The sequence below is a fragment of the Triturus cristatus genome, chromosome 4_2, assembly GCF_964204655.1.
Source record: "Triturus cristatus chromosome 4_2, aTriCri1.1, whole genome shotgun sequence".
Lineage (NCBI taxonomy): Eukaryota > Metazoa > Chordata > Amphibia > Caudata > Salamandridae > Triturus > Triturus cristatus.
This window is the reverse complement of record NC_140586.1, coordinates 218,658,545-218,672,291: the sequence shown is the minus strand read 5'-3', so window position 1 is coordinate 218,672,291 and position 13,747 is coordinate 218,658,545. Positions and strand designations below refer to the sequence as shown.

The 13,747-nt window shown below is 46.3% G+C and overlaps 1 protein-coding gene across 1 annotated transcript in view; it reads right to left on the bottom strand.

Moving 5' to 3' along the window:
* Window positions 1–13,747, bottom strand: part of RPS19BP1 (ribosomal protein S19 binding protein 1) — a 62,224-nt gene that overhangs the window by 32,087 nt on the left and 16,390 nt on the right. Inside the window, exon 2 of the mRNA XM_085601268.1 lies at window positions 5,261–5,413. Within this exon, the coding sequence (XP_085457394.1) occupies window positions 5,261–5,413 (153 nt within the window). The remainder of the gene's footprint in view (window positions 1–5,260; window positions 5,414–13,747) is intronic.

Here is a 13,747-nt window from a genome sequence, read left to right as displayed (position 1 = left end):
ATAAAAATGTCTTCTAGTTTATTTTGTGCTTGCACTGCTGACAAATTCTTCCTGCATGTTGTCATGCTTGTTTGTTATAATTTTTTTGTTATGGGGGAGCGGGACATAAATAACGGGGGAGTGGAGGTTTGATAAATAGTAATTTAGTTAGAACACGAGCAGCTGACGGACACTAGGAGAGAATCAACAGATCCCAGATTCCAAGGGCAGACTGACGTGATGCTTAGGTGGTGCGCTGATGCAAAATGGTGGTGGTGAATTATGTTTGGTGTGCAGGTGGTGATACTATATGGTGTGGGTTGGAGGCAAGTTGAGAATTGTGGAGTTCTGGAGTTGAAATATGTTGTTTGGTGTGTAATTATGCGGTGTGTATTGGAAATGTGTGGAGTTGAATTGCGTGGCCTGGAACTGTGATGTTGAGTGAAATTATGCTTAGTGAAATTGTGTCATGGTGTGGAGTGCATTTATGTTGATTGGTGGTATGTAGTATAGAGTGCATTTATGTGGAGTGTATTTATGTTGCATTGAGTAGAGTGCAATTATGTTGTGTCTATTTATGTGCCACAGTAGTAATATGTGGAGTGTATTTATGTTGCATTGAATAAAGTGTAATTATATGGCACTGAGTAGTATTATATGGAGCGTATTTATGTTGCATTCAGTAGTGTTATGTGGCGTGTAATTATGTGGCACTGAGTGGTATTATATGGAGTGTATTTTTTTTTTAAATCTCTTTTTAATAAAATTTTCAAACCAAAACATCAACAGCAATCGTGGCATATATTACTGAGGTAGCATTTGCAGTATATATATATATGTATACAACGTTTACAGTTACACATCACAACATGACAGTGGGCATGGTATTCGTCCTATCTCCAAGGTAAGTGACCGGGGACGGCAGAGGCTCATCTCCACGTGTGATCTCCCCCCCCCCCATTCCTCCTCCCCCTGGCATGTTCATAGTCCGCCAGATGATAGGTCGGCCGTGGACCTTCACCCAACGCTGACGTCTTGAAATCTCCCACTCAGTCAGCCTACAGCGATTAACCACTGATATGACTTGCGCAGCCTATCCCCCGGTCTTTACCCCCCCACCCCATCCTCAGTGTACATGTCTGTCTGCTACGGAGCCGTGCCCTCCGGTGGGTGTTCGAGTAAATAGCATGTGAGCGGCGCCCATATGTTGCGAGGCCTAGAGGCTCTAGGCAAAAGCTCCGAATATAGCATAGCTTGATCCTGGCAAGACACCAAGTCCGCAATCCAATCCTTAAACTTCGGGGCCCTCCCCCTTCCCCACCGACAGGCCACCCTCCTCTTTGCCATCAAGAGCGCCACAGCGACATACCTCCGGTGTGCTGCTTGGATCATTTTAACACACCCTAACAGTGCCATCAGGGGCGCTGGTTCCACAGATGTATGCGTCATCCGGGATACCGCTTCAAATACCTGCCGCCAGTACTGCTGTACTCCCGGGCACACCCAAGCCAGATGCAGAAAATCCGCGCCGGCGCCCCACACCTGTCGCAGCAATCTGTGGCTCGCAAGTGAAAATGGTGCAACTTCGCCGGTGTGTAGTATAGTCTGTGTAAGTATTTATAGTGTATCATGCGGAGTCTACTGCTGGCTACGACCATCTGGCAGCAAAATTCCCACTGATCGTCTGGGATTGCCATCCCCAACTCTTGTTCCTATTTCGCTCTGGAGCCCGGGTCCCCATACTCTCTTTGCATGTGGACCGTTCTGTAAATCAGTGAGACAAGCCGTGCAGCCGAGGTGCATTTAAGCATCACCTGCAGCGGGACTAACGTCTGCGGTTTCTCCGGGAAATCTGGTGTGAGTGTACGTATACCTTCTCTCAGCCTGACATAAAGAAATCTATCCAGTGGGGTCTGCGGCAAGCCCTGCATCATCTGCTCGGCGGACCGGAATTTGCCCCCCGCATATAGATCCCCCCACGTCCCAATGCGTGCTCGGTCTCGGAACCGATGGAACAGCGTCTCCTGCAGCAGAGGCATAGTCGGATAGCGGTAGAGTGGGCGCATAGAGCATGGGAGCGCCCATAAGAAGCCCAATCCGGCACCAGGCATCCGTCGTACAAGTGACTGTTGTAGGGCTCTTTTCTCTGGGTGTCGTAGGTGTGAAGATCGCACCATCCAATGGTATCGGGTGGGCTAACCAGTGCTCCGCCGCCACCTGCGGCATGTATCTGGGCTGCGTCACCCAGCACCAAGCATAGTGAGCCTGCGCACTGAGATAATACAGCTCAAAATACGGTATCCCAAACCCGCCACGCGCATACGGTCTCGTCAGGACGTGCCACTGCAGTCGCGGTTGCCGGCCCCCCCCAAACCAAGCGCGTCAGTTCTGACCTATATGGAGTGTATTTATGTTGCATTGAGGAGAGTGTAATTATGTGGCTTGTAATTATGTGGTACTGAGTGGTATGTGGGGTGCATTTGTTGCATTGAGTAGAGTGTAATTATGTGGCACCGAGTGGTATTATGTGAAGTGTATTTATGTTGCATTGAATAGAGTATAATTGTGACGTGTGATTATGTGGCACTGATTGGTATTATGGGGAGTGTATGTTGGATTCAGTAGAGTAATTACGTGGTGTGGAATTATGTGGCACTGAGTGGTATTCGGTGTGTACGTTGCATCAAGTGCAGTGTAATTATGTAGCATAATTATGTGGCACTGTGTGGTATGTGGAGTGCATTTATGCTGCATTGAGTAGAGTGCAAGTATGCGGCGTGTAATTATATGGCACTGAGTGGTATTATGTGGAGTGTATTTATGTTGCATTGAGTGGAGTGTAATTATGTGGTGTGTAATTATGTGGTACTGAGTGGTATTATGGGGAGTGTATGTTGTATCCAGTAGAGTAATTATGTGGCGTGTAATTATGTGGCACTGAGTGGTATTATTTGGAGTGTATGTTGCATTAACTGCAGCGTAATTATGTAGCATATAATTATGTGGCACTGAGTGGTATTGTGTGGAGTGTATGTTGCATTCAGTAGAGTAATTATGTGGCGTGTAATTATGTGGCACAGTAGTATTATTTGAAGTGTATGTTGCATTGAGTGCAGTGTAATTATGTAGCATATAATTATGTGGCACTGAGTGGTATTTGGAGTGTATGTTGCATTGAGTGCAGTGTAATTATGTAGCATATAATTATGTGGCACTGAGTGGTATTGTGTGGAGTGTATGTTTTTGCCCTCCCAACCGCTTTAGAGATTTACTATGCCACAGCCATTGGGGCTGCGTTATATGGCTCCAAGATGTATTGAACCTGTAATTCAGTGAAGCGGTCTTGGGCTAAAAACAGATTCATAAGATGCTCACGTTAGTCTACCACAGAGTGCCCCGTTGCCACCATTACGCATGGATTTGGCTTTAAATAGTAGTAGTTTGTGTAGCAAACCTTAAACCTCTATTAAATTGGATAAGCTTTGTGTGGTGAGGTAAGCAATAGAATCAGAATGGAGAAGCGCAAAATTAGAATACAGAAACGCAGTAACAGAATAATGAAACGTAGACAGAATGTACGGGGAGTAGGAGTTTGAAGGGACTGCGCAGCTAGTTGGAGGTGTATGTGTCCACTTCTGCTGTGTTATTGCTGGGGCTGAATAAAGGAACCTTTCTTCAACTAAGCGTGGTACATTCTTTACGAAATAAAAACTGATGGAAATTCTCAAGAGAACAGATGATCAGCCCCGGCGCTGAAATGACGACGATACACACAGTAACAGTCAAGCACATTAAACTGCCCAATAGCGTTACCTGGGAACTAGAAATATTGCCTGGTACCCCTACAAGGAAAAATCAGGGATGGTGACTAAAAGTACGAATTTTACCTTCAATAGAAGCACTGTGGTGGTTGCAGCAATGGTACTTAAAAACTGCATCACCGTTCTAAAGAAAGACGCTGCAGTAGTTCACAGTACGCGTCAGTGACACCGGATAGCGCACTGTACACGTGACCTAGTCAAGCAACATACAAAAAGTGCCGCCATCTTGTGAGTATGTAAACACTTAAAATATATGTATTGTGTTTGCATTAATGCAAGAAGTTAATTGCTGTATGAAGCGTGCACACCAGCTTCACCTCAGGTGAGCGGCGTATCGGGCATTTCGTGATTAATGGAGTTTAATGCTTCAACTGAACAGCGCTTCAAGCGAGTGGTGCGGTTATACCAGTTTCATCATTTCTGTACCAGGAGTGGCAGCAATATTATTCACAAGGTATTTATACACAACAGCGCGAAATTAAGAATTCTGCACATTTTTGACACGACACCCGCAGGCAATAGTGCACAGCACACTAAAAATGTTGGCGCAAAGCTTTGAGAATCAGTTCCGCGCGCAACTCTTGGCACTACTAAAGATTTAAGTTTGTCGTAAGTATTAGCATTGTCGAGTACTTTTCTCAGGCTTCAAGGTGAAATTTGTGGCAAGAACAGTTACAAAGCCTATGTCTAATGGCGGAAAAAGTGAAGCGAGCAAAGTGTTTGGTGAAACAGGTACTGCGTGCAAAATGTGATGGAGACTGTGAAAGGAGAAGCTAGTAGTTATCCGGAGGGGCAGCTGAAACCACGTATGGCAGTCTAGGTAACAAGGTTTCTCCAAGCGTTTGTGTGACGTTTCTTCGTTTCCAGTTCCCGTATTTGTGACATTTGCATGCCTCCGGCAGTGCTTAATCTGTAAAAGAAGACGCCCAGGAGTGGTGCGCGTGCGCTAAAAGGAATTTAAACAGCCAGCCATCGGTTTCCAATTAACGCGACAGCGAGACACGGGCGCGATAATTGGAAACAGATGGCGCGGCTGCTCGCTCCCAAGCACCCTAGGCCAGGGTACAGTGAAGGCGTGACACGCACCCGCCTTGGGACAATTGCGTGCTGTCTTTCTTAGAAAAACGCACGCAAAGGCCAATAGCGGGAGATAAAAAAATAAAAAGCACACGCACGAGCGTGTGTTCAGAGTTTTAAAGCCCTTACTAAAGCCTCGCAGCGCATGCGCGCTGGCTCAGGCGACACCTAAAAAGGCATAAGCAGGAAAATCCTCTATCAACTACAACAGGTACACAAGAGGCAATAGTAGTGTAAGTTCCGTTCCAACCACAGAACAGATCAAGCACAGGTAGTAACACAGCATTGGTCGCCAAAATCCTGCGATTCACACATTTGTTAAGATGAAACCGGACATCACACCAGCAATTAATTTGTGCTGTAAACTGGAAAGTGGGCCTCACCTATTGCAGACTTCACCACCTTTCCCTTAACAGTAGCCTTGTTGCGCCGCTGTCTCTGCTGCTGCAACATCTGCCGCCTTGACCCAGTTTTCTTGTTGCCTAGAGAGTGTATATCAGTCTTCCCCACTTTCTTTGCAGAGACACCATCTTTGTCTGGGTGGAGAGCAAAATACAAAGCAAAAGTGACAGTAAGTACGCTGAAAACATCAGTGTGGTTTAGCAGATGAACCTGCAGTGATATGAAAACAGAGCACCCAGATTGTCCATGTCAAGTTTGAGTAGTTTGTCCAGTCCTGACATGCCCCTGACTTGTAGTAGTTCTTTTTTTTGTAAATGTTTTGAGTTTTACTTTGTAATGTACATTGCCACAACATATTTAGGAGGAACAATAACAGCAATGTCGCACAGACTTCATCAACTTTTACTTCTGCATTTGTATATCTCTGCAGCAGTACACACAGAGAACACACCGTGAAGTACATAATCCTCAATCGCGACAGGTCAAATCTCATAGGTACATGCCTTTCAGTCCATCTGTCACAAACGTTATACTATCCCCTTATTTATTTCTCACAATAAAACTAAATCCGTACCCTACACAGTCCCATGATTCAAGCAACAAAGAGAAGGAATTCAAGATAGGATTACATCATCCTGGCAGTTTTTTTCCCTTTACAAACTGGGGCTTGCAATGTTGTTTCCCCTGTTATGATACAGGACTACAAGCAAATACACAAAAAGGAAGCCTGTCCTAGTGTAATTACTACACCTCATGTAAATCTTCCTGAAAGCTCTGAGAATTGAAAGACAGAATGAGGAATGCAAATAACACTGACAGAAATTATAATATAATGAAAGTGTCCTGTTGTGATCTAAAATGCTGTTTAACAAATGTGAAAATCTAGGAGGCATGAAACAGCATAGCGGTATTATTGTTTCAGAAAACAGGAGGTGGAAGGGGTGTCGGACATCGCAGAAAATACAAAAAAAAAATCCAGCTATTGCATCAACAATTTTCAATTCTAATAAGGACACAGAGGCGGGGATTAAGCTTCTCTTTCTTAATCTACTCAAACACAGCAGTCAATTAAAACAATACACAGAAAATACTACATTTCCCATGAGCCCTTTGGCCCATCTTCTACCACTCAGGACCCCCCCAGTCCATATATATTGCTATGCAACCACAGTCTTTGTGAAACCAACAGCTTCAACCATAAGCCACATGATCCAAATCAAATGTGAACCACTTGGTCCAATGTAACCCAATGACAAGTCTAAGTACTCGCCATTCGAACATCAGGGAAAATTGGAAACCTCCAATCCATCCTGCAACTCCAACTGAATCAGGACACTGTCTACGCCAGTTTGAAGTCCAGTCTTGCAAGACAGAAAAACTGTAATCGTAATATCCCACCTCTAACAGGAAAGAATGCATTCAACGGATGGGCTCACGTCTAACATTGATATAGTTGTCATAATCACTATATACATAAACATTGACATATCTATCATTACATATCACAATGTTTGTGGATGGGATAATCCTCGCCTCAGTGTCCTTAATAGAAATTAACATCCTTGACGTAATAGCTAGAATTTTTTTTATTCTACGGCAGGACTGGAAGTTTTGGATTATGCTTGTTCAAAGCTATGCGATCACAACAGAAGCAACATCTACAATTGGTTTGTGATGGAACACAGTGAATATGATCAGAAGACCAATCGGCAGCCGCCATAATATCGTCCAGTCTAGATTCCAAAGAGGAGGCTTTTGAAGCCATGGCCTGAATGTGCTCCAAATACAGACATATCAATACCAGCCTTCCCTAGAAGCCACTTGACCCAACGAGAGAGAGTCGCTGAAGAAACAGGGCAAAAAGGTTTTTGTAGAGAGATAAGCAATTGACCTGCTTGATCCCTGCGGATTTAGTGGGTACATTCCCCATAGGCTTGAATGCATTTGACCACACCCAATTTTGAATTGACGGGAAAAGGTTGGATAACTGATATAACAAGTATTAGTCATGGTATGTTTAGAATTGCGGAAAGAACCCCCCACAGGAGTAAATACTCTACCTGTTATGTCCAGGGCCTTGACATCCGAAACTAGTCTACATGACACCAAACACAAAACAAGCATTTGCAATGCAATAGGTCTCGCATTTATACGAGTTTGAGCTATTGGCATTGTAAATGACAATGTTTATTATTTAAGTTTGGTTTTTTTAAAACATAAATAAAAGGCACTGTCATTTACAATGCTAATAGCTCAAACTCTCGCAAAAGTGATACCTATTGCATTGCAAATGCTTGTTTGTGCATGGTAGGAACCAACAGATGGCAGTGAGAGTCCTGTTGAGCGGGGGTGCCTGGGAGGTCGATGGAAGTGTACACAGCTGTTGATGTAGGGCCTGTGTTGAGTAAGGCTTTGTGGGGCTTATTTGCAAGCCCCTTGCCCACCGGTGCGTCACTTTAATATAGAAAAAAAGTGACGCAAGGGGCTTGTAAATAAACCAAAGTATGTGCGAGTTGAGGTGTTTTTCAGATTTGAATTAGGGTACAGCAGGTGTGGTAAACACATTTCCGCCTGATATCATACTCCATCATTACAAATAAAGTGAAGAATAGACCTTGAGGGATACCCAGCCGATATTGGTGAAACTCTGCCTTAAATGTCCTGATAGCAAAGAGCGTCGCCAAGATGCCCAGCACTTGATTAGAGAATTATGGTTCTGAACATTGTTAGACTGGATAATCATTAAGAGTTTGTCAGCATTAATAAACGAGCTGTCGTGCGGGGTAAAAAACGTCTATGTAAGTTTTTTACACAGGCTAAACTTAAAAAATGATTAGGTAAAGCTGTTGCAAGATCAAGCTGCGGCAAGATCATAGCCCCAGCACTTTCCCGTCACAAATTAAGCATGGATAGCGTTATACTAAATATAAACTGGTTGATTGTGGCGCTCAGCAGCAGCACGTAATAAGAAAAACAACAGATTAAGCTGTATTTCAGGGCATTTTCTTTTAGGTGGCACTTTATTTGTTGCAAATCACGTATTCACTAATTAGTAGCTCCACACACAAAGTTTTGCGGCCATGAGAGGGAGGGGTGAGATGCCGGCTGGTGAGTGAGAACTCTAGGGAAGAGACTGCCCTTAGAGGGAGGGGTGAGATGCCGGCTGGTGAGGGAGAACTCTAGGGAAGAGACTGCCCTTAGAGGGAGGGGCGAGACGCCGGCTGGTGAGTGAGAACTCTAGGGAAGAGACTGCCCTTAGAGGGAGGGGTGAGACGCCGGCTGGTGAGAAAGACCTAGGGAAGAGACTACCATGAGAGGGAGGGAGAGAGGGCCCTAGGGAAGAGGCTCCCATGAGAAGGAGGGAGAGACGCTGGTGAGAGAGAGCCCAAGGGAAGAGACTGCCACGAGAGGGAGGAGTGAGACGCCAGGGAGAGAGAGACCTAGGGAAGAGGCTGCCATGAGAGGGAGGGCGAGACTCCGGTTGGTGAGAGAGAGGGCGCTAGGGAAGAGACTGCCCTGAGAGGGAGGGAGAGAGAGAGGGCCCTAGGGAAGAGGCTTCCATGAGAAGGAGGGAGAGACGCTGGTGAGAGAGAGCTCAAGGGAAGAGACTGCCACGAGAGGGGGGAGTGAGACGCTAGGGAGAGAGAGACCTAGGGAAGAGGCTACCCTGAGAGGAAGGGAGAGACGCTGTCTGGGGCGAGAGGACAGCAGGGAAGAGGTTGCCATCAGAGGGAGGGAGAGACCCCAGCTGGCGAGAGAGGTGCCCAGGACCAGAAGGAAAGAGGCTGCAGTGTTCCGAGAGGGGTTACCTACTTCCGGAACCACAGCTGATGAGGCCGCACTGTGGGCGAGGAGGAGGGAAGTCGTGAGTAGTGAAGGCGCTAGGGAGAGAGAGACCTAGGGAAGAGGCTGCCCTGAGAGAAAGGGAGAGACGCTGTCTGGGGCGAGAGGACAGCAGGGAAGAGGCTGCCATCAGAGGGAGGGAGAGACCCAGCTGGCGAGAGAGGTGCGCAGGACCAGATGGAAAGAGGCTGCAGTGTTCAGAGAGGGGTTACCTACTTCCAGAACCACAGCTGATGAGGCCGCACTGTGGGCGAGGAGGAGGGAAGTCGTGAGTAGTGAAGGCAGCTGCCTGCGAAAGTGAAAGCAAATTTGTGACGCGGCATGGCGCGCGCGCTTGGCGGGGGAGCGCATTCCAGGCGGGGGAGCGGACCCTTTGAAGTTTGATGCCGAGGGCGCCAGTGGGCTGAAGCGCTTCCCCAAACAAATTGCATGGCGGAACGATGCACGCGATTGTGCGCGTGCTCGCCATGCAATCCACTTTTGGGAGCCCCTCTACTAGAGTCGTGCATAGCGATTGCGTAAACGCAATAGCTAGGTGAGACCTAAAGAGGGTCAACTTAGCAAGAGATCCTCGTTTGAATGCCACGCCCACAAAAAACAAAGGATCACACCCATATAACCAATTATTTCGGTGCAGAGGGATGACCTATTCGAACAACCCGAAGCAGTTTACAGATGATGGGTTGCCCCCCCACAGGCTTATCATCCATATGAGGATGACCCACCTGAATGGCAGACCGAAAATTGTAGATCGTCCTGTCAGCTAAACCTTGAGAGGCTGTCTGAGACAAAAAATAACTATCATCTGCCCTGTGGCCCCCAAGGGATCCACACTCTGTTCACCACACCAAGAAATCCAATGTTTCCATGCTGCAGCATATCTTTTGTGGGTACTGGGGGCCCATGATTGGGATAATAAGAACATAGCCTGCTCTGAAATGCCAGGCACTTGCCATTGTCTCCCAAAAGTCTCTATGCCATCAATGACAATTGTCCCTTGACCACTAACTGATGGAGAAGCCCCATCGGATCCAAAAGCAGGTCCAGAAAGGGGCAAATATGAAGCAGAGGAGCACATGACCGAGTCATGACTACGGGGAACAACGACTGCTTTCCAACACTGAATCATCAGAACCACTTCTGCGGACTGACAACTGATCGGAGGGAGAACCCTCTGGATCATTGTGAACGGAGGAAAGGCATACATCAAGGCCCCCCAACCAAGACTGTAGAAAAGCATTTGAACTCTCTGCCAGAAGATCCAGCCTCCAATTGTAAAAACATGGCCGGTGAGAGTTTAGGTGAGACACACATGGACCCCATAAAAGAGCCAGAACCTTGAAAATGCAAGGGTGAATTCTTCAGTCACTGGAGTGGAGAAGACACAGAGAGTTCCAGTCCACCACACTGTTCACCCGACCCAGGAAATACTTTGCTGTCACCGCAACCCAGTGTCCCAGGCAATAATGCCAAAGTCTTTGGCAATTTCCACCAAAATCCTCAACGATATTGTCCGAGACGCCAGAACTCACCTCAATTCCTTCTTTATTGAAAGCATCTTTGGAAGCGGAAGTTTGAGTTGTGCAGCTATCGAGTCCACTTGGAACCCCAAAAACTCTAGATTCTACGAAGGGATAAAAACAGATCTCTCGCTGTTGATTATGAACCCCAAGCCCTGTGGAGCCAGGTCACCCAGGAGAGGTGGAGGAGAACTTTGTAACGCTGCTGGACCATGATAAGGATGTGGTCTATCTAGACGATCAATCGCACACCTATCTCTCTGAGACACTGGACAATCAGGCACAAAAGCTTAGTGAAACACTAGGAGGCCAAGGAGAGACCAAAGGGAAGAGTGGTAAATTCGTAACACTGATCGTGCCAATAGAACTGAAGAACTCCCCAATGAGGTTGAAAAATCAAGATCGTCAAATATTCGTCTTTCAAATGGAGACACACCATCCACTCTCCTTCCTGCAGGAGATCGCGTAGGAGATGGGTGCCCTCCATCTTGAAATGTCAATAGACTATTCTAGAATTGAACTGACATAGATTGAGTACCAGATGGAAACCTTATCCTATTTTCTGTACCAAAAATATAGTGCTCACCACCCCTCTGGGAGGAGGTACTGAGTGAACTACCGCTCCCTTGCAGAGCAACTCCAGAATCTCCACGTCTACGAAGAGTCTGTGGGTTAGGAAAAAAGGAGGGAGAGGGGACCTCATGAGAAGGTGTCAAATAGAATTTCAGCCAGAACTCCTACACTGTCTCCAGGACACAAGCGTCCCGTGTAATCCGCTCCCAATTGTGAAGGAATTACTTTATTCTTCCCCTCCAATATAACCTCTGAACAAGGAATTAACGGTACCCACGTAATAGGATTCCGATGATGGTTGTCCTCCGCAGTAGTTATTGTGGTAATGACCCCTGCCCCCTCTGGGAAGGGAGGAGTAGAAGTTATTGGAGCCTGAAAAGGGTGGCAGTCCTCTTCTTCTGTGCGCGCAGAAACCTCTGGGTGAGGTCTGCGGGGCACCTCGGCCTGGTACACAACATCTGTAGTGCCTGGCCCTGACAAAAAGGCCACTGTTGAACACCTTTTTATGGGCGATTGGGCAGTGTCCAAAGCTGACAAGCATTGGCATAGCCAATTGGTCTCGCCTTTGGGACCATCTAAGTGTTTAGCCATGCAACAGTTGATGTTGTTGCACAAAGGATATTGTGCTGCATAACTAAATACTTATAAAGTCCCAGAAGCGAGACCTATTGGCTATGCCAATGCTTGTTTATTATGATGCTGAAAATTGATCTAAGCATTTCTCCAAGTTGATGTTTTGCAATGAAATGTATCAAGGAATAATATACTGCCTTAAAAATAATGGAAGTGAGTATATTTGTATTTAATGTTGTTAGTTTTCCACCGAGTCGGTGCAATTAGATCTACGCACTTATAACCCTTCCAAGAGGATGCTTTTTAATGAATCTTATTGTGGATATTTTAATGTTTTTTGTAAACTGTCTGTTTTTATCAGTTTGTCTTTTATGATCTGATTTTGGAAGATCGAATATTGATTGATACTGATTGATTGACAAATGTTTATTAATGTAATAAGCACACCTACTCTCCTCAACCGTATACCAAGAACTTCAAACTCTTTCAAAAATAGTTTTGCTTCTTCTTTTCTTTCCCTCGATAATGTGAAACAAACTTAAATAAGAGTCTAACGAGACTTTCATTTAAGCTAGAATGTCTTAAAGGACAGAATATGCAGAGCAGATTTTCAACACAAACACTGCGCTTTTTAGGTCTTGCAGAGTCAGCGCGCATGCGCTGCTCGGAGAGACTTTAGTAGGTGAGTTTTCAAAGTGCTGCTAGCTGGCGAAAAGCTTGCGTTCACGCGAGCGTGCACAGGCGAACTGCCAGCCTTCAGCAGCGCTTTGGTTTGTTGTTTTGAACAGCTGTTTGCGCACATTCGTGCGCTTCCCTTTATACCAACGCTACAACTCAATTCAACCATAACCCTGCAGCTAACATTTTTATTATAATTAGTACCACGGCCGCCCCAGCCAAATCTCCAAGTATTGCAGCCGCACGCATGGAACACACATTCTGAAAACAGATCACGTACTTCGCCATATCATTTTTAAATGCTTCCATATTCTGAACAGAAGCAATGTTTGAAGTAGCTGCCGTAGCTTAAGTAGTGGACTGAAAAGGAGTAGCCAACTACGACATGTCTTTGTAGCAGTGTGTTTGAGTATTACACAGTTAATGCAAAGAACACTGACAATGTACTAGAGATCTCATCCAATAGCGCAAGTTATGTTACTGCAAAAGTAAAAGGCAGACTAGTCTGTGTACGCATTCACCAAGCTTAGTTAATTGCACCATGAACATGGAAGTAAATACATTTTTAGTAGATCGCAACAATAAGCCGGTTTGCTGTAGACTAAAATCTTCACCTTCTGAATTTAAATACGTAATTAAGGATAACGTGAAATCCGATGGACATTGGTAGAGCTGACATCAGCCTAGCCCCATGCCAGCTGCCTGCGCCCACTGTGCCAGGGCTGTGCCGCTGCGCTCTGAATGCCTTCCAGCGTCCACAACACAAACCGCATCACCAGTCCTTGATTACACACAAGGCTTTCACAACACTTCTGCAACCCGCGCCTCCTTGTGTCATGTGTGTGCCTGGAGGTCCTGGTATATTCACTTGTATAGCGACCAATGCAGTTTGTGATGTGCTGTAGCGCTTTACGCCTTGGAGATGGACATTCGTGAAGCAGCCCTGTTGCAATAATCTGGAGTTTACCCATCACGCCTGCTTAACCCCTTCGCTGCTGCGGACATTCCGCTACAGCGCTGGGGGGGGCAGGGGGGCAGCGCGGTGGGCCTGTGCTCATGACGGAGCCGCTCCGTCATGAGCCACAGTTGAGCTGTGCTTATGACGGAACGGTTCCGTCATGACTCCGCCCAGTTGCATTGTCCCCCCGCACAGGCGGGGAAACAGCGCCGCACAGGCGGAGCGGCCGCCAACGGGCGTGTCATGACGGAACCGTTCCGTCATGAGCACAGCTCAACCGTGGCTCATGACGGAACGGTTCCGTCATGAGCGGGGAAGGGGTT